The sequence below is a fragment of the Rhinolophus sinicus genome, linkage group LG02, assembly GCF_036562045.2.
Source record: "Rhinolophus sinicus isolate RSC01 linkage group LG02, ASM3656204v1, whole genome shotgun sequence".
NCBI lineage: Eukaryota > Metazoa > Chordata > Mammalia > Chiroptera > Rhinolophidae > Rhinolophus > Rhinolophus sinicus.
In genome coordinates, this window is record NC_133752.1 from 187305483 (window position 1) to 187328050 (window position 22568).

General features: G+C 37.5%; 1 protein-coding gene across 2 annotated transcripts in view; it reads right to left on the reverse strand.

The window, feature by feature from the left end:
- CRY1 (cryptochrome circadian regulator 1) overlaps positions 1–22551 on the reverse strand; it is a 45214-nt gene extending 22663 nt beyond the window's left edge. Inside the window, exon 1 of one of the 2 annotated variants that reach the window (XM_019728431.2) lies at positions 21500–22551. In XM_019728431.2, the coding sequence (XP_019583990.1) occupies positions 21500–21657 (158 nt within the window). In that variant the 5' untranslated portion in view covers positions 21658–22551. The remainder of the gene's footprint in view (positions 1–21499) is intronic. The other variant, XM_074326260.1, reaches the window with a different exon arrangement.
- Positions 22552–22568: the final 17 nt, after the last annotated feature.

Below are 22568 nucleotides of genomic sequence, written 5' to 3' on the forward strand. Positions count from 1 at the left end.
GTGTTATCTATTATTTTTTGTCCCTTCCTTCCTACCACTTCTATTCTTGCTACAATAATTCTAGTGTTTATTATCTTTTTGCTGGCATTATTTATTACAATGCCTTAAAATAGATCTGCCTACCAACAATCTCTCTCCACTCTAATCCATTTTATACGTACACAACACCAAATCTTCCTGAGGCACACTTTCCCGTACAAAGGTCTTAAAAGACTCACTCCCTATTGAATAAAGAACAAATTCTTTTCCTTGGCCACTAACTTAGAGTTCCTGGCTCATTTCCTACCACTCCCCTTTCCCTCCTACTACTTCTCTTTTCCCCAGAACATTCAATCTCCTGGAATTTACTCCATGTTCCTTCCTCAGCCTGGAATACCTTTTCCCCAATTTCCTAGCTCTTCAAGTTCATGCCCTAGCAATCTTCAGTCTTCCAGCTGAAAGTAACTTCTCCATTCTCTAAATTGTCAAAGAATATATGTACCTCATCCTAGAGAAACTTTCAGACTGTATCTTATATTATAGCCATCATAACCTTCTCCTGATGGATTTCAAATAAAGTATCGCTCTCATTTCTAACTACACAGTTTCTTAACTTAGATTTTGGTTTCTACATTTGACAAACAAATATGTACCTGATACAATTTGTTGAAAAGATTAGAAATAGGATAAAATGACCTATAGAGTTGTCTTGTACAACTGTTGAAAGGATTATAAACAGCATAAATCACCTAGTAGAATCACTAGTACTCGATAGTCATTAAGCAGAAGTTGTAATTATTCTCCCTTGGGAATAATTTATGTATTTTTAAAAAGTAACGTGTATTTCTACATGCAAATATCTGGGTATGACAACAGAAGACTATGAATTAGTTGGATGTCTACACCTATGTACAGAATCATTTTGAACTCCTAACTTCCCCTGAATGTGAATTCCCCTGAAGGTTCTATGAAAATCTTTCCCAGTGACAAGGCATAAATATTAATATATATGGCAAGATACAGTGATATTAAGACTCAATCAACTTATCTCTAAGCATATAATTCTTCCTTGTTAATACCATAAAATAAAACCTCCAATATCCCAGGTTCAAAGTATCAACTTATGGACAGGTAAGGTTTCTTTTTAGTGCTGAACAAATAATGTTACTTGAAAGGGTGATATATAAAGTCTAACCTTTCATCCTTTACCCTCAGCTGGGAAGTGAGTGAGTTCTGTCTGAGTTCAGATTCAACAAGTTCCAGAGAACACACCAATTTCAATTTCTATATATTACAAGTGCAGGTCCTCAGAATAGGCATCCAATACTGAATGAAGAGGTTTACTATAATACTGTACATTGAAAGTACATAGAGTACACTTTTAACAGTAATTTATTTTCAGACCTCCAATGTGGCGTATTTACTGTTCTCTTGAAACTATAATCATTTGACGACTCAATTAATAATGCATGAACTACATGCAACAGATTGGTTTTTAAGTAGGCCTAAGGGTAGTAAAACCCAGTACATCATCCCTTTGCATAACTGTATTGCCTACATAGAAGCACGGTTCTCATGTTATTTAATTACAATACTAATTGTACTACTCATAATAAATTACAGAGGTGTTAGGTGAGAAAACACATTGCTTCACTTTAAACATTTTAAGGTTTTTTTTAACCTCTAGAGATCACTACCTATTGCTATTAGAAAAAAATACAGTCAGTGAGTTTCCTTATACCATTTCCAAAGGATGATTTCAACATGAATCAACAGCAATTGTTTCTCAAAGTAGGTCACTGCTATAGCAACCAGTGGGCGGTTTGATACACTCCCAGTCACAATGACCTACTTTCCAGCCTGTGCTAGAACAGCTTTATATAACTAGAATTTCTAGTTCTGTCTATAAAGTAGTCTAAAAAAGGCAATGGTAGGATATAACATAATCCCACTGCTGCTGAAAACAAGGCATTATGAATTAATATGTATCATACCAGAATAAAGCCATCTGGTTCTGCACTTCAGTTTATAAAATATATCATATCATACGCTCAACAATGAAAACTACATTTAGAATATCTAAACCAAAACAATTCATTGTTGACTCTAGAGAACTGATTTAAAGAATATAAATGAAGATCATTAAAACCACATGCAAAATATCCTCCCCTATACTCTTCATGAAACAACAAGAGAGTAAAATTTTTAAAAATTAAAGTTCTGGATATATTAACTACAATAAAACAAAATGGAGAGTCTCAGTCATTAACTAAAGTCTATGGTGTTTATTAGAAATTTAAAATTATAAATAGCAGTTTGTCTCTATAAATTGCATAAAATTTACATATGCTTTTTTCTGGTTTGTAACATTTTAGTGCTTTTATTTAAATTAATCATTATTCAAATTGCCAGAATATTTATGGTACACATTTTCCCTAAAGAGAATAGTTTAATGTTCAGTAAAGATTAAATGTATATTTTAAAAGCAAATTTTGTATTTTGCCAAGCTCTAATGGTAATATATCAGTGGACCTATATATATATTTACCATGACACAATGTCCCTTTTTACAACAAATATTTTGCAATGTCCTCTTTTAAATTCTGAAATGCAATTCATAAATAACATAACATATCTACATACAGAACTTTAAAGCACTATATAATACTCTAATATAACATATAGGAGAAACTAAAGGAAGTCATTTATTTTTAAAAAGTAACATTTATTTCTATATGTAAATATCTGGGCATGGCACAAGAGGACAATAAATACAGGGTGATATTTAAATTCAACAGCTACAAAAACAGACCGATAGAGTTGTATTATTGGTGACTCAAACATTCTGAGTGGGATTGACTTTGGTGACATTATTTTCTGTAATGTAGAGCAAGATTTAGTAAAGTTCTGGAAAAAACAAAGTACAATGTTTCAGTGATTTACACAGGTGATAAATATATTTCAGGAAAACTCAGTATATATTAAAATTGTGTAAGTAAAGTCCCAGTATTTCCCTATAAAAATGGATTTAAGCTCTAGAGTAGAAAAATATGAATAAGTTTTTCACTTACATGAAACATATGGTAGAATATTTGAAAGATATGTAGGACTCAGGACAACTATTTATTTTGAGAAACTATACTAAGCATTGCAAGAAGTCTTCCATTCTTGGCTTCTCACTAATACCACGAGCACCCTCCAATCACTGTGGTGAACAAAAATGCCCCCATAAATTCCTAAAACGTCTTCTAAGGATGCTGTTCATTATTATTGTTCATTAGTCACATAATTTCATTTATTTGAGGAATACAAGATAAATGAGATTCCAATACTCAAGAAGCTTAAAATCTAGAAAAAAACTTGAAAATGTACATGATGTACATGAATATACCTATTATAGCAGAATGTTACATATATTATCAGGGATATATAAGGGTACCATGAATATGCTTTGAAAAATCAGGAGGGAGAAATCACTTCTGGATTTTTTTCTTTTTTGAGATGGGGAGAAATTTAGGCAACAATTTCAAGGATGTGGTGATAGCAGAGAGAGGCCTTTGCAGTGTTAACATGATTTTAATAGCTGGCCATAGAGAGGGAGAGTTATTGGCCACTTGGCTGTAACTCCCTTGAAGACTGGAACTAGGCCTTGTCTACCACTCGCCAGTGCCTAGACAATGCCTGACATACGGGAGAAGTTCAAAAAATATTTACCTAACAACAAATCCAATAAATAAACTAATGAAGGTAGATTAACAGGATTTTAAAGACTTCATTCAATAGTCAATGGAGTGTAAGCAAAAGAACATCCTCTGAATGTCTACTGTACTAGGTATTTTACATATATTCCCAACAACTTTACAAGGTTATCTCACTTTTAAAATGATGAATCTGAAATTCATCAAGGACATTTTCTAAAGTAACTCAACTAAGCAATGAAGTGAAAATTTTAATTTGGATATGTCTGACTCCAAACCCATGTTCTTTGCACTATACAATGCTACTTTTCTACAGGAGATACAATAATCTAAAATGTTTTAAAAAGTAGTCTGACAGCTTTAAGGACATAAAGATGTCTAGAATACAGTTTTTGCCTTCCAGATGGAGGACAAGCATGTGTGTCAATTAAGACAGAATATATTAGGTTACACTGAGGTAACAAACAACCCCCAACCTCAGCATCTTAAAATAATTAAAGTTAATTTCTCACTCATGTTATTTATCTATTACAGATCAGTCAAGGCATTTCTGGTCACATTTAATTGGTTAAAGCAGGTCACATGGCCAAATCAGACTTGAAGAATCAGAAGGCATAAACTTCCTGCAGGAAGTAACACTGAATAAAAGTGAACAGTAGCAACACCTACTATAATATCTCAACCAACACTCACATATACCATATGGTGAATTTCTTTTTTTAAGATTTTTATTAAAATATAGCTAATATAAGTAGTATATTAGTTTCAGGTGTACATCATAATTATTCAACAGTACCCACCTAGCACTATAGGGTTATTACCACAATATTGATTATATTCCCTATGCTAAAGAAGTGATCACCATGGTAAGTCCAGCAACCATCTGACACTGTACCATGTTATCACAATATTATTGATCTTTCCCCCCTTTTAAAATTTTACAATTAGAGTTGACGTTCAGTATTATTTTATATTAGTTTCAAGTATACAGCATAGAGGTCAGACATTTATATAATTAGGAAGTGATCCCTTGACTTGTACCACCTGGCAATGTACATAGTTATTACCATATTATTGATTATATTCCCTATATTTTACATCCCTATGACTATTTTGTAACTACCAATTTGTATTTCTTAATCCCTTCACCTTTTTCACTCTGCTTCCAACTTCCCCCAATCTATCACCCCAATAGATCTAGTACCCATCTGACACTATACCTAGTTATTACAATATTATTGACTATATTCCTTATACTATACCCAACATCCCCATGACTACTCTGTAACCAATTTGTACTTCTTAATCCCTCCCCCTTTTCACCCACCCCCAAATCCTCTCCATCTGGCAACCATCAAAATGTTCCCTGTATCTATGAGTCTGTTTCTGTTTTATTTGTTTATTTTGTTCTTTAGAGTCCACTTATAAATGAAATCATATGACAATGTCACTGTCTGACTACACTCAACACAACACCCTCTAGGTCCATCCCTGTTTTCGTAGATGGCAAAATTTCCTTCTTTTTTGTGGTGGAGTAATATTCCATTTTATATATGTACCACCTCTTCTTTATCCATTCATTCATTCAGGAACACCCAGCTTGCCTTTTTATCTTGGCTTATGTAAATAATGCTGCAATGAACATATGGATGAGCACGGCCCCTTGAAGTAACATTTTGGGTTTGTTTAGATCGATACCTAAAAGTGGGATTACTAGCTCCTTCCTTGTCTCTTGTTATAGTCTTTGTTTCAAAGTCTATTTTGTCTGGTATAAGTATTGCCACACCAGATTTTTTGTTTTGTTTCCATTTTCACGAATATCTTTTTCCATCCCTTTACTTTCAGACTGTGTGTGCCTTTTGATCTGAAATGAGTCTCTTGTTGGCAGCATATGTAAAGGTCTTATTTTCCTATTCATTCAGCCTCCCTATTTGTTGATTGGCGCATTTAATCCATTTACATTGAAAGTAACTAAAAAAAAAAAAGTAACTGTTGATAGAAATATGAATAATAAAATGGCATTAACTAACTTTTTTTTTTCATCTTAAGTCCCTCTAAGATTCCTTCTAACACTGGTTTAGTGGTGATGAACTCCTTTAGCTTTTTCTTGTCTAGGAAGCTCTTTATCTGTCCTTCAATTCTAAATGATAGCTTTGCTGGGTAGAGGAACCTTGGTTGTACTTTGCTTTTCATCACTTTGAATATTTCCTGCCAATTCCTTCTTGCCTGCAAAGTTTCTGTTGAGAAATCAGCCAACAATCTATGAGAGCTCTGTTGTAGGTAACTAGCTCCTTTTTCTCTTGCTGCTTTTAAGAGTCTCTCTCTGTCTTTAACGTTTGGCATTTTAATTATGATGTGTCTTGGTGTTGGCCTCTTTGGGTTCATCCTGTTTGGGACTCTCTCTGCTTCCTGGGCTTGCATGTCTACTTCCTTCAACAGGTTAGGGGAAGTTTCTGTCATTATTTCTTCAAATAGGTTTTCAATTCTTTGCTCTCTCTCTTCTCCTTCTGGTACCCCTATGATGTGAATGTTGGTATGCTTGATGTTGTCCCAGAGGCCCTTAAACTCTCATTTCTTTGGATTCTTTTTTCTTTTTGCTGTTCTGATTGGGTGTTTTCTGCTACCTTACCTTGTATATTGCTGGTTCGATCCTCTGCTTCGTTTAATCTACTGTTATTGTATTCTTTATTTCTGACTGGTTCTTTTTCATGTTTTCTATCTCCATTTTTATGTTTCCTCTTTGTTGAAGTTCTCCCAGAGATCACTGAGCATCCTTATAATCAGTGTTTGGTACTCTGTGTCTGGTAGATTGTCTCCATTTTGTTTAGTTCTTTTTCTGGAGCTTTGTTCTGTTCTTTTATTTGGGACATATGTCTTTTTCTCCCCATTTTGGCTGCCTTTCTGTGCTTGTTGCGATGTACTAGGTAGGGCTGCTATGTTTTCTGGTCTTAGTACAGTGGCCTTATGTAGTAGATGTGCTGTAGGTATCAGTGGCCCAGTCTTTCTGGTCACTTGAGCCACACACTCCAGGTGTGTCCCTTGTGTGTGTTGTGTGTGTTCTTGTATTTGAGCCTTGGTTGCTAACTGCACATCAATGGGAGGGATTTACCCTCGGGTTCACTGGTTGTGAGGACTGGCCATGACTACAGTGGAAGAGTAGTGGTGCAGGGGCTGACCCTACAGAGCAGAATCTGCCTCAGCAGGGCTCCAGTGCCTGCCCAATCCACCCCTTGGGTGTGTTGTTTCTTGGAGGTGGCTGGGTGATACTCCAGCTCATTTCAAAGCTGGCCACTGGGGGTGCCAGCCCCAAGACCACCTTGGAGGGGACCCTCTGCAGGTCAAGTTCAGCTGCAGCACATGCCCCACCTGGGGCCACCCAAAAGGAGCCATGAAGAAATCCACAGATGGCTGCTGCCCATACAGTGCTTGGTAGTGCCTCGAAGGGCCAAACTGTGAACCAAAGCCAGTTGCTGCTTAGTGCTGCACTGAGAGCTGTTCAGCCAGAGGTACAGGACACGCTCAAGCCAGATGCTGCCTGTCTGGGTTCTGCGAACCTTTGAGAGACCCTAGGAAAGTCTGCAGCATGAGCTAAGGGAGGAGGTTTATACAAAGCAGCCACTGGAAGCGGCTTGGGTGTGCCCAAAAGTTGGGCAGGGCGTGGTCTCAGCTCACTGGGTGTGGTGAAGGAACAGTGTTAGCCAGCTTGATGGAGACTCAGGTATGGCAGCCACCTATGCCCGCATGCAGGGAAGGGAGAGGGATTAAAAAACAAAAGAACAAAAAGAAATACAATGGGTCCACCAGCTCCTCCCTCCAGGAGAAAGCTGTCTCTCCAGCCCCCAGCCCAAGCCAGACAACTCAGTTCCCCACGATATGTCCCTGCCACCTTTCCAGCTGCTGCCCCGCACTGGAGCTCAGAGCCAGTGATTCCATCGGTAAGTCCTTGCGTGATCCCTTTAAGAGGAAGGGCTGGGACTCCAGCCACCCTCCAACTCACTCAGTCACAATCTGCTGGTTTTCACAACCAGAAATTATGGGGACTTCTCTCCTGGCACTGGATCCCTGGGCTGTGGTGGGGCTGGGACTATGAAGCTAGGCACAAAGATGGCAAGAAGAGGGAGGTTGGGAAGAAGGAAGTAGGAAAGCACATGGCACAAAAAAGGAAGAGAGAGACAAAGTCAGGAAGACAGGTTGGCAGAAAGGATGACCTTTATAAAACAGACTTTTGGAAGGAAGACATGTATGAAACATCCAGTCTTTGGAAGGACTAACTAACCAATCTTAGAAAGGACAGAGAGAGGTGTCTGGATGTCAATAAGGAATGAAGGATGGAGAAAGAATGAAAGGAAGGGTGGAATGGTAAGGAAAGAAAGGGGAAGACAGACACTTGGATAAGGAGGGCCAACAAGAGGTTGATGTGAGGGCTCTAAAGAAAAAGAGCCAAATGGAAAAAGGAAAAAAAATCCAATTAAGATGGCCACCAATATCATGTAGTTTCCAATGACTGAGAGAGAGAAACAGTTCTTAAATTCCAAATAAGAGGGTCTGAACCTGTCATGGACTGCAAACAAATTCCAATTGCATGTGTTTGCACATCTGAAAATAAGAAATGTTCCTTGACCATATAGATGTATGGAAAAAAACAACAGAAGTGTGCTTAATGAACTAATTATGTGAACTACATCATCTTACTTAGGTAAAAAGTCACATTTAGGCTTATATTGACTTCTACTACCTTGATGGTCTACTGGTGGTATGGTTCATACTACTTTTATGATTTTTTTCATAGTAAATAACTAGTGACTAATAAAATGTAGAAAAACATATCTGAAGCATTTTCATTCATTCATTCTTTAAAACAACATTTGGGTATTTCCTTGAGATACAAAAATAAATACAGAATTCTCATCCTTAAGGCCTCTCAAATTTAATAAAAATAAGGTATAAAAACTATTATGTTACTTATTAAACTATATTATTGAAGTTCATGGCACTAAGGAAACACAGATGAATCAAATCTGTCAGAGAGGGCCATAAGATTTCACAAAGATGAAGGTTCATATGGGTCTTTTCCTATCATAGCATTTCACTTTGATAGCAATGAAAGATGATATTTAACAGAAATATCAGATAATCTTCTGGAACTGAATTACACTAATACAAGTATATGGAACTTATGCCACCCTCATTTCAAAAATAGAAGTACTTTTAATCTAGATCTCTTACTAATCTTTGTCTATTTTTAGACAGCACTACACTGTGACCTCAAAAGGGCATACAAAATCAACTAAGACATCTATTTGGGGACTTTAGTGGGCTTACATGGAATTAAATAAAATCTGTTAAACATTTATTAATGGCAAATGTCTTAGAGAGCTATATATAACGGTTTTCTGTAGTCAGATAGTCGAAAAGATATTTCTTTTCTAAAAAATATTTATTAAAAAATGCCGAAAATTATACTGATTTTTTTCTGATATATGACCTAAATTACACACAATTATCTCAAGTTTGCCAGTTTTTTCTAATAATCACCAAATAAGAACGCCAGAGAGAGAGAGAGAGAGAGAGAGAGAGAGAATAAATCAAGGTCATAGAGGGTGAACTACGGTATTATAATGTAATTAGATTAGTTCACGGAACCATGTTTTGTTTCTGATTCATTACACATATTTGTGAGTTGTGTCCATGCCATTGTGGATAACTGAAGTTAGTTCCTTTTTTATGGTATTCTGCAATTTATTTATCCATTTTACTGTTAATGGACATTTGAGTTGTTTCTCATTTGGGGTTACAAACTACAAATAATGTTGCTATGAATATAATGTGCACTCATCTACACACATTCACGAATTTCTGTTGAGTACGTATATATTGATGAAGGAAAGGCTGGGTTTTGGTAATGTAAATACTCAACACAGTTTCCCAAAGTGTTAACTGTTCATACTCCTAATAGCAGTACATGAAAGGTCCAGCTGTTCCACATCTTCATCAGTACTTGTACTGCCAGATCTTTTCATTTTAGTCAATTAGTCCAGCAAGTATGTAGTAATATTTCACTGTAATTTTAACTTATATTTTCTAAATGTTTAAGGTGGCTGGGCAACTTTTATCATGTGTTTAAGCTATTTGGATATCCTCTTTTGTGAAATGACTATTCAAATTCTTGCCTGTTTTATCTATATTTTTCTTACTTTTTTTATCTACTGAATTATCTATATTTTTCTTACTTTTAGTTCTTCAGACATTTTTGCTACAACTCTTTGTCAGTTAGATGTGCTTCAAATATCTCCTCCCACTGGTTTCTCATTGGCTTACCTTTTTACTATCTTACTGCCATTTTTGATAAACAGAAATTCTTAATTTTAATAAAATTAATTTTTTCTTCATAGTTGATGCCTGTGTGTGTGTGTGCGCACGCGCGCACATGCACACATGTGCAATAGCACACATCCTGTTTAAAAAATCTTTGCCTCCTCTAAACTCATAGAGATTCTTTCCTAGATTTTATTCTTTAAAAGCGTTATTGATTTACCTTTCACATTTGGATCTACAATTGATTTTTGTGTTATTGCGCAAGGTAGTACCCAGATTTGTTTTCCTTCCATATGGATACCAAGTTACTCCTATTTCACGGGGAAGAATTTTTGATAATCAGAGGATCCAGGTTAGAGTTCCAACTCTTTAAAATAATATGCAAATCATTGATCTTTCTAAGTATGAGTTTCCCGATCCAACTCAAATACATACTTAGAATCACTGGATTAGATGCCCTCGAAGTGTTCACAATATAGCAGGAGAAATAGTTATATAAGCACCATAATACATTTTAAAAGGTATTGTATAATACTTAGTACAGCTTTCGTAGGGAAGACTGAAAAATCTGAACTGACTGGACAAGACTGAAAATGGTAGAAAGACCAAAACTTGCAAAGTAGAAAGAATTATAAAATACCTGTCACACAGTATGTATAAACGATAATTAGTAAATGCTAAGTAAAAAGATTTACAAAGTATCTCTGATTACATTGTAGGCATAAATAATAATTGGTACATAATGAGTTGGCAAAAAAGCAATATAGTACAGGATTTGAAAAAGATAAAGTCCTTCCTACCCTATTATGAATGAATCCAGTGAGAAATAAAACAAAGATAGGGGTTGGGGGATAAAAGAATGTTTCTCTCTTTCTCTAAGGAGGTTTTTCAGAAGCCCAAATTTCAAAAGTGAGAAGAATGGCACACAATCTTAAGTAAAATTGCAAAAACAAAAACCTTTAAGAAAAGTGTCTGGAATATTTAAGTTGAAATTTTTCTTTTTTAAACGCTCAAGATGGCAACATTACCCTTTAAAAAATCATGCTCATGGCCAAAAAATGAACAGAATTCAACTCTATCCTCAGGATAATAATATTGATATATGACAGAAAAAATTTATAATGTCCTATTCCCTGGTAAACACATACACACCAACAACAACACACAATACACCCCAACAACAAACTTTAAACAGGAGTATTAAAACTAAAGCGAGAATAGAAGTCCAAGACATAAATCTTGGCAAGAATAACAGAACACCAAAGACATGATCAATGAGTTCAGACTGAAAAGAGTCTGAGGACTGGAGATGAGAAAGTAAGTCCGATTTTTTGAAGGTATATTTGTGTAGAGGAGATTTCAAAAGTATAAGCTAGTAGGTTTGATTACTCACCCCTGAAAAATAGAAAGGGTTACTAAACAAAGTTTAGAAATGCTTAGAAAACACAGCTTGTTCTAAAAACAAAAACAGAATCACTGACAAATTCATGTCAAGATAATCACTTCGTGACAGGATGATTAGAATGACAGATATATGACAAAGTTAATGATGCTTTTGTGGAATATAAAATGTAATATGTTAGAAGAAAATGTCCCTAGACTAGGGAACTGAATCTGTCAAATGTGAATGAACCATATTTCGCTAGTGAAGATTAAAACTTCCAATCAGGTTTAAAATATTCAGCTACATACTGTTCATAAGAAACATACAAAATATAAAAGCAAAGATACATCAGACAAATCAAAGAGAAAGTAGGAATAGCAACATTAACATAATTCAAAGGAAAAATGTTCAATAAAAGAAAGAAGGAATAGTCTACAACAGGGTTCTGCAAACAATGGCCCATGGGACAAATCTGACACATGGCCTGTTTTTGTATAGCCCACAAGCTAAGAATGGCTTTTAAATTTTAAAAGGGTTGTGCAAAAGAAGAACATAACGGATTTAAAGTGTGGCTCACAAAGCCTAAAACATTTAGTATCTAGTGCTTTAAATTGCTAACCCTAGGTACCATAATTCACTTATATATAGGCAGACTTCATATATTAAAAAAACCATATTTTTATCACATATACTGACTTTTTTTTCCCTTAGCAGGCTGTCTTCAGCCTTTATGCTGATATCAGCATGTACAACTTTTATGATTATCTAATTGAATTGACCACTCTTTACATTTTGGTTCCTGGATTGTATGTTAGAAACACATACCTTACATTTCAATGGTATTTTAAAAAATTCCTCCCAAGTTTTCTTTTATAATTTTTATAGTTTTGTTTTCTTACATTTTAAATTATTGAGATACCTCAAATTTGCTGTAGTGTTCCTGAGGCCTTTTAGGGGAAAAGGAGAATTTATACAGCAGGATACTAGACTGCAGACTAATGGCGGAAGGGAGGTGTTAAAAAAATTTATGGAAGAGAAGCAGGAAGATGAACAGGAGTCTGTAACTAGGCTGACACCTTGAAACTGACCGAATGATAATTAATATCATAGGTTTGCTTCCTTTTCTCACTTGGAGAGCTTTGTTGAGTCTTGAAAGAACGTTCTCAACTGAGGAAGTCTCATGAGTCATGAAGCAGTAACTTTTAAACTATTCCACATCTCCCTTATCTATTATTTGAGAACAAGAGTTTAGGCAGAGAATAAGATCCAAACATCAATCTCTTTGTTTCTGAAATTAAGTTATCACTGAGTGTTATCGCTGTGTTGCCATTATAAATAGGATTTCTCTTATTATGGTAGTTTCTGATTTTTTATATATTAATATATAGCAGGGGGACAGCAAATGATGGACCATGGGCAAATCCAGCCTACTGTCTCCTTTGTAAGTAAAGTTTTATTGGAACACAGACATGTTCATTTGTTTACATATTGTCCATGGCTGATTTCATGCTACAACAGGAGAACTGGGTAGCTGTGACCGAGATTGTATGGCCCATAAAATCTAAAATATTTATCATCTGGCCCTTTATATGAAAAGTTTGCCAATCTCTGATACACAGGAAAGCTATTTGCAATTTTGTGGAGTAACATAATTACAGAATATTAACCATTTTAAAGTGTACAGTTCAGTGTCACTTACTATACAATTCATAATGTTGCGTAACCATTACCTCTCTCTAGTTCCAAAACATTTCATCACCCCAATTGGAAACCCTCTACCCATTAAGCAATCACTCTCCATTTCTCCATCCTTCTACCCCTAGCTACCACTAATTTGCTTTCTATCTCTATGGGTTTACCTATTCTGGATATTGCATATAAATAGAATCATGTAATATGTGATCTTTTGCGTCTGGCTCTTTCACTTAGGATACAGTTTGGGATACTCATCCATGTTGTAGTATCTCATTCCTTTTTATGGCTGAGTAATATTTCTTTATATGGCTATATTACACTTTGTTATCCATTCATCAGTTGACAAACATTTGAATTGTTACCACCTTCTGGTAATTGTGAATAGAGAGCTGCTATGGACATTCGTGTACAAATTTTTATTTCAATGCCTGTGTTCAATCCTTTTGGAATTCTCAAAGCAGAATTGCTGGGTTATATGGTAATTGTTTAACTTTTTATGGAACTACCAAACTGTTTTCCACAGTGGCTGCACCATTTTCCACTCCTATCAGCAATGTGTGAGGGTTCAGATTTCTCCACAGCCTCACCAACACTTAATTTCCTTTAAAAAAAATTTTGTTATAGCCATCCTAGTGGGTGTGAAGTGGTATTACACTGTGGGTTTGCTTTGCATTTCCCTAATGACTATTGATTTTGAGTGTCTTTTTATGTGCTTGTTGGTCATTGCATGTATTTTTAATATATATTTATTTTAAAACTCATGTATTGCTAATGGGAATATAGGCTGGATCCACTCCTGTGTGGATAGAAATCTGGCATTTCTTTATCAAACCAGGAATAGGGCTATTTTATGACCCAGCAATTCTAGTCATTTGTTTTTTATGTTCCAAAGAAATCATTACAAGGATATCACTACAACTAATTTACGTGTCAGGAAACAACCAGTATCTCACTCCATCATTCCTCCCTCTCCAGTCCACCCCCTCCACACATCCACCACCTGTTTTTGTTTTACAACCATATAAAAAGGAATGAAAGTTAAATTGTAGAAAACTGATAATAGAATAAATATTTCCTGCTCATACCAGTGCAAATTATTCCTGCTCATGCTATGCAAGTAAGTTTTTAGAGTGGACAACTCACTATAAATATTTGTAAGTCACCCTTTCTTCTCCCCCAGGGTTGTCTCTTCTCTGAGTTCCCATGATTATCTTTGCATATTCATATTCTACATTCTAATTTTTAGTTCTTTAGTGGTGTGAAAGTTTCCTTATGGGCAGGAACCACGACCTTCACCTTTGTATTCCCAAAGTCTTGTAAAGTGCCTGGCAGGTAACTGACTTAATATTTCCTGAATGAATAAAATGATGGAGGAGTGACTTACTTAGTAGGAAAGGGATTCGCATCTAGGTTTCAGGACAGCCAAATGTTCCCAACTTCAATCTATCATTCAGAGAACTCCACATTCAGGCCTCACCTTATCTATATACTTGTATTTTATTTTCTGTCATCTTATCTTGACTATAAGTCTGGTGATTTTATTGTCCTGACTGTAAATCTGGTGATCTGCCCCAAATTAACTTTTCCTCAGCTTGTCCAGAACCTGTGCATCCCAGTTTATATCTTACCTCTCCCATAAAAACCCTCTTCATCAATCCCTCAATCACTGCTCTTCTCCCCACAACACACACACACTTTCAGTAACACCCTATACAATCTGATTTCTGTCCTTACAACTACATTAAAGCTGCTCTCTCAAAGTTTACCAAAGGCTTTTGTAACAGTTAAAGTATAATTTTCAAAATGATAAAACCATGACTCATACAAATATGAAATGAATATATGGCAAAGATTGTATTTAACTCATTAATGAATGAAGAAACCAGTAAGATGTTAAAACTGGCTCAAATGAGAATCTGACTTACAGATATTTATAGTGCCCACTCTAAAATTCACTTGCAGGACATGAGCAGGAATAACTTGCACTGGTATGGGCAGGAAACATCTGTTCTGTTATCAATTTTCTACAACTTAACTTTTATTCCTTTTTACATAGTTGTAAAACAAAAACAGTAGATGAGGGTAAAAGGGATCAAATATATGGTAATGGAAGGAGAACTGACTCTGGGTGGTGAACACACAATGTGATATTAGATTATTTATTACAAAACTGTACACCTGAAACCTATGTAACTTCACTAACAACTGTCACCCCAATAAACTTTAATTAAAAACACACACAAAAAACAAAGGTGTATATCCCTAAATCAGAATAATATAATTCCTGGAGAGTCCTCTAGGTCCTGGAGCGTCCAACGCCCAGCATTCAAGATACACAGTCATTTCTTCTGCCCGTTTCCAAGTCTCTTGACAGTTTTTTCTCAAAATTCATCCTAACCTGCCTTCTTAGCAAAACTGAGAAGAATTCTTGCCACCATTGGTTTCCATGATACAGCACTCTCCTGTCTCTTCTTCTGCCTCTCTGACTGATTCAAATAGGCAGGGAATCTATATATAGTGCATATGTATCTGGGATCAGGAGAGAGAGAGGGAATGAAGATACTGATGGGTGAATTCTGGGCATATAGATGGTAACTGACTTTACAAAGACAGAGGAGATTGCCTAGGAATGATGTAAAATGAGTGTGGGGGCTGGTACCTCAAAAAATTAAATTAAAAACCACCTTATAACCCAGCAATTCCACTCCTGGGTATTTATTCGAAGAAATCCAAAACACTAATTCGAAAAGATACATACACCCCTATGTTCACTGCAGCATTATTTACAATAGTCAAGACATAGAAGCAACTTAAGTGTCCATCAATAAACGACTGGATAAAGAAGATGTAGTACATTTGTACAATAGAATACTACGCAGCCATAAAAAACAACTAAATCTTACCATGTGCAACATGGATGGACCTAGAGGGTATTATGCTAAATGAAAAAGTCAGACAGAGAAAGACAAATACCATAGGATTTCACTTATATGTGGAATCTAAAGAACAAAATAAACGAACAAACAAATCAGAAACAGACTCATTGAGACAAAGAAATGAGGATTGTGAGATAGGAGGGAGGCTGGGGGGCTGAATGTAAAAGGTAAAGGGATTAAGAAGTACAAATTAGTTACAAAACAGTCATGAGGATGTTAAGTACAGCATAGGGAATATAGTTAATAATATTGTAAAAGTTGTGTATGATGCCAGGTGGGTACTAAATTGGGGATCATTCATTAATTACATCAATGTCCAACCACTATGCTGTATACCTGAAACTGATATAAAATAATATTGAATGTCAACTATAATTGAAAAAAAATTTTTTTTAAAGAAAGAAAAGGAAGGTATGGTCAAATGTGTCAAACATAATAAAAAGTAAAGGAATGAAAAGTTTTAAAGTATCCTTTGGATGAAAACAGTTTTTGGTGGAGTAGGTGGAGGGTGGAATCGATACTAGTTTGAAGTGAGTTCAAGGCTGAGTAGAAGATAATGAAATGAAGTCAGCCAGTATAAGGCACTTTGTAAGTTTTAGAGGAACTAAGAAACAGTTGCAAGGGAGGAACATAGTCAAAGGTAGGTTTTCTCCCTCCGTTGTTTTTGTTTCTTTGTTTGTTTTTATAGAGCTTGGACTTATAGAGCTTAGGTTTAAATGTTGATTGGAGGCAACCTAAAAAGAGGTTAAAGAAAATGTGAAAGAAAATAATCAAAAATCAGTTTTGGGCAGCCAGTTGGCTAACTTGGTTAGTGTGTAGTGCTCATCACACCAAGGTCACTGGTTCGATTCCCACATGGGCCAGTGAGCTGCACCCTCCACAACAAGATTGAAAACAACGACTTGTCCTGGAACTGAGCTGCGCCCTCCACAACTAGATTGAAAATGACTTGACTTGGAGCTGATAGGCCCTGGAAAAACACACTGTTCCCCAATAAAATTTTTTTTTTAAAAAATCAGTTTCACAATATATACATATCATCACATCAAAACATTATGTTGTACACCTTAAATACTGTATATACAATTTTTGTTTGTCAATTATACCTCAACAAAAGAACAAATATAAGCAAAGTTTTAAAAATGGGGTATAAAGAGTTTGGTTTTGAAGAGAGGAAGCAGTATCTCTTCCTCAGAAATCATGCAGTAGAAGGAAAGACTGGGGTAAGTATGTAGGTACAATTATTGACTTGGTTACCGAAAATCAAGAGACTCTACATGTAATAGTATCAAATGTGTAATAAACATGTAGAACTTAAATATTAAAAATAATCTGTCAATTGAAAATTATTTTTCAGAATTATAAGTTTAAGATATACATTAATATCTAAGTTAAATGAAGTAACTACCCCTCTCCTAAACCCTAGACTTACAAAAAAAATTTGAAAGATATTTATCAAATGCCTTCTTTGTACAAGACAGGGTGCCAGACACCAAGGATACAAAGAGGGCTCTTTGCCCAGATATCTATATAGCTTGTTTCCTCCCTTCCTTTAGGTCTCTGTTCTCACATTCTGCTTTATTTCTCTCCATGACACCTACCACCTCCTGACGTATCATATTTGTTTTACTGTCTATTTCTTCTCCTAGACTAGAAGCTCTCAAGGGCAGGAACTTTTTCTATTGTATTCATCGTTGTATCCCCAGTACCAAAAATAGTGCCTGCCATGAACAGGAACACAAAATAAGTTTTTGATTTAATGAAATGGTTGGTACCTTCTCTTCAGGAAGAAGAGGTATAATCTGTTAAATGAGGAGAAAGGAATATATGAGGACTATATCAATATTTACAAATGAAAAAATAGTAAGGTCAATGTGAGAAGCAGTATCAAAAATGATGGTGTAAGAGTTCACAACACGAGATTTAATCATCCCAGACAAGGTGATAAAGAAAGGTATTATGAAAAAGGTGGCATTTGGACTGGACCAAGGAGTGAGATTTTTTTTATGTGTACAATTCAATAGTTCTCAGTATATTCACAGAGTTGTGCAACCATCACCTGCTAGAACATTTTCATCACCTCAAATAGAAACCACTTAGCTACCACCTTCCAACTCCCCCAACTTCTCCAACTCTAAGCCATTAATCTCATTTCTGTCTCTACATATTTGCCCATTTTAGACATTTCATATAAATAGAATCAAATAATATGTGGGGTTTATTACTGGCTTCTTCACTTAGCATAATGTTTTCAAGGTTCATCCATGCTGTAGCCTGTATCAATTCTTCATTCCTCTTTATAATTGAATAATATACCATTGCATGGATAAACCACATTTTGTTTAGCCATTCATCAGTTGATGGGCATTTGGGTTGTTTCCACCTTTTGGCTATTAAGACTAATAATAAATATGAACATTTGTACATGTTTTGTGTGGAATAATTTTAATAAAAGTGAAGGAATTGAAATATTTTAAATCATTCAATCCCAAAGATGACAAATTCAAGATAAAATTTTCACTGGCCTGAGATCAAACTCTGTCCCTGCCTTTTTCTGTCTTCAGTAGAGGAAAACAGTCTGTCTCTATTCATTATTTACACCTTTTCCCATCTTTTAGAAAGGGCAATATTTAGTAGTTAAAAAAATCTTTTTAAAAGGGAAAACATGGAACTATTCTTATTGTGCATACCAGTTTTATTTCGCTCATTATTTGACAATGTAAGTTGCTGGGTGTACAAAGTTAAATAATATATAACCCCCTATCCTAAGAAGCTTACAGTCTAGACTGTATAAACTTACAAACTGCTCTAGAAGAAACTTTACTGCAGACATTTAATTAGATAATTTTTACCTTCAGCTCCCAATTTAATAGCAAATGAAAAAGAAGCACTTACTGCTACCACTCACATTTTAGGAGTTTTATAGTTGTTGATTAATTTAATCCTCTTAGCAACTTATGAAAAGGGGATTTACTATACTATTATAAGATATTATTAATACATTAAAATATATATTACATTTACCATCTTTTTCCAGAATCAATGTTAATGACACTGATTCTGCTAATGAAAGTGTTTTATAGACAGTTGCTGTATCATTCCCATCAACATACAAACATACTGTAATTTCTCCAATCTTAAAAATTCCTCTCTTGACTTCACATCCCACTCCAGGAACCACATGATTTCTCTGATCCACTTATAGCAAAACCCCTAAAAGAACTTTTTATCAGTTGTCTCCCAACCTTTCCCTGTCAGCTTCTCTTGAGCTATCCAAAAAGGCTTTTGCCTCTGACACTACTGAAACCACTCTATCAAGATTATGAATAACCTCAAAATGCTAAATACAATTTTTAATTTTTAGTCTTCATCTCACTTGACCTATTCGCAGCACCAATGTACATAAAACACTCTTTGAAATACTTTCCTTACTTGGTCTATAAGACTCTACACTCTTCTGGGTTTTCTTCTTACCTTACTAGATGTTCTTTTCAATCTCCTATGCTGGTTCTTCCACAGCTCCACAATTTCTACACATTAGAGCACCCAAGGCTCAGTCCTTGGACTTCCTCTTTGCTATCTACACTCACTTTCTTAATGTTCTCATATAGTTTCATGGCTCCACTACAACGTAGCTTCAACAGGTAGGGGTTTTTGTTTTGTTTTGTTTTGTTAGCTATTTTGTTTATGCTGAATCCCCTGTACCTAAAACAGTGCCTGTCATGCACTGGGTGTATGACAAATATATGGATGAATAAATAGCTTTAAATATGATCTACAAATTGATGACTCACCGATTTATACCTCCTGCCTGGATCTCTGCCCTGAACTCCAACAACCGATTTGCTATCTCCACTAGGATGTGTAATAAACATCTCAAACTTAACCAAGTTCAAACGAGAACTCCACTACCCTCCCCCAATGATTTCTCTGACTGATATCACATTCTTAGCAAAGTGCGGCTCCATCCTTCTAGTTCCTTAAGCCAAAAATTCTGAAATCACTCCTAATTCCTCTCTTTCTCTCACACCACATATCCAATCTGCCAACAAATACTGTGGATTCTGTCTTCAAAATACATTCAGCATTTTTTGACAACTTCTCACTAAGTTCACCACCAACCATCACTATCTCCAAGCCATTACTACTTCCCACCTGGGTGAATGCAACAGCCCCCTAACTGGTCTTCCTGCTTCTTAGCCTCCTGCACCCCTCCAATTCAGTCTGTTCTCACAACCAGAGAAATTTTTTCAAACTTAAGTCAGAGCATGTCACATCTCTGCTCATAATCCTGCAATTATTCCCACTTTGCTCTGAGTACAAGCCCAAATCTTAGTAATTGCCTCTAAAGCTCTACTCAATCTAGCGCTATTACATCTCTGACCTCATCTACTTCTTTTCCTCCACTTCTGCTCCTCGTACTGGCTTCTCCTATTGTTTCTTCCAAAGGTTAAGCACATTTCAGCCTCAGGGCGCTTTCCCTTATATTCCTGCTGCCTGGAATGCTTTTTCCCTAGATAGTCACAATCCATATTTGCTTCATCACCTTGTTCAAGTGCCACTTATCTCTGAGTTTTTCCCAATCACCATACTTAAAATGACAACTCTAATCCCACCCCCTTGTATTCTTCCCCTTTCTATTTCGTATTTCTTCATCCCCCTTCTGTTTCGTATTTCTCCATAGCATTTATCACCACCAAATACTGCATATCTTACTTTCTAGGACACATGCTTGCAAATGACACGAATTTTAGTCGGTTTTATTCACTGCTAGTATATCCCCTGGAGTTTAAAGCAATGCCTGGTATGCAGCAGAATGCTTTCATTTCCACCAGGGGGCCTAACAATCAACTAGCCTGGTATTTCAGGAAAAAAACATCAAGCTTCTCTACTATCTCTTCCACTACTCTGATCCCTAGAAGGATTATACTTTGCCTAGAAAGAAAAACGGTGCTTTGTCCAGTCAACCACCAGGAGGAGTTGAGAGGCAGAGTCGAGCAAAGAGAAACCAGATGTTTCCCTTGCTTTTCCTACGGCAACCTCAAGGTGGAAGAAAACGGGGTTGGGAGGCGACGGAACTGAATGAATGATGTTCTCCACACTACCATTTACCGAGACACACACAAAAACATTAAAAAACACAATCCTTTCCGATGCCACAAGGAGGCCAAAGAAATCAACCCACGGGCCACTGAAAACGAGGAGGGTGTTGCTTTAACTCCACCGCTAAGAACTCCCCATAAATCCGGGGAAAGAGTTCCCATTAACGCAGACACGACACTCACACGCGGAGGCCAAGGCGTCCCCGGTGGCCAGCACTCCCTCGCCAGCGAACTATTAAACCCATTCTATGTCATACTCAAAGCGTCTACAATGTTGAAAACGGCACAAGCAAGGCGGTCCCAGGCTTAAGTTCTCCGATTGGGCCGATCGCGCGTCAAGTCCCGATTCATGAAACACCGAAATCAATTTCCCCCGGGATTTTGACTCACCGCCACCTGTTGATGCCCACATTGGAGGAGCCGGCGAACCAGGGGTCGAGGATGTAGACGCAGCGGATGGTGTCGGCACCCTGAATGCACTCCTTCAGGGCCGGGTTGTCGTGAAGCCGGAGCCCCTTTCGGAACCAGTGCACGGCGTTCACCCCCATCCCGGCGGCGCGGCGGGCGGCGGGTCACCGCCGAGTTCCTCCACAGAGAAATTCAAGGAACGAGGGTCCGGCTCATACCCGACACCTCGGCTTCCAGGAGAATCGCCGCACCCAAGGAGTAAGAACAGGGCGGCCGACGGGGGGAGAGGAAAAAATGAGTCCGAGGAAGGGACCAGAGTGAGAGGGCGCTGGAGGCGCAGCTGGAAGATGAATGGAGGTTGCCCAGTCAGCGGAGTCCGGGTGTGACGCCCTTCAGGAGCCGGCGCCCGTCGCAACGGCCTGGACGAGTCGCATAACTTCCAGGGCCTCGGACCCCCACAGGGTGAGCAAGTTCCAAGAGCTCAAGCCTCCTCCACAACCCAAACCGGCACCCGCAGCCCGGGGCGGTTCGTCACGGAAACCTCACCTCACCGAGGCGGCTCCTGAGAAGAAAGCGGCCCGCCCGAGGCAAGCCACAGAGAGGGATGAGCGAAGACTCAGCCCCCGTGGGCCACGCTGCCTCTCGGCCCAGAGACGCGAGTGAGGACGGAGCGCGAAGCTCGGAGGCGGTGGTCCAGGCCGCTGGACGGTTGCCCGCCGGTGACGGGTCCCGAGGCGGCCCGGGTGACTCCGCCGACACCACCGCGTCAGAGGCCCCGGCCCCGCCCCCGGATCCTCATTGGAGGGCGCGCTCGCCACGTGACCACCGGCACCTCACGTTTCTGAAATGTGTTTACTACAGCGGCTGTGACTGAGGAATGTGCTCGCGCTTCAGTTGCTTCTAGGGGGCGGCAGCCGTTGGGTTTCAAAACCGTCGATCCTCGCCCAGCCACTGGGCTCTCGGTCTCTGCCCCTTTTCTCGGCGGACTGATCGCGGTTGCCTGGATGCGCCCGCGGGGATCACAGGCCCCACGTGAAGGAAGGCTTAGCTC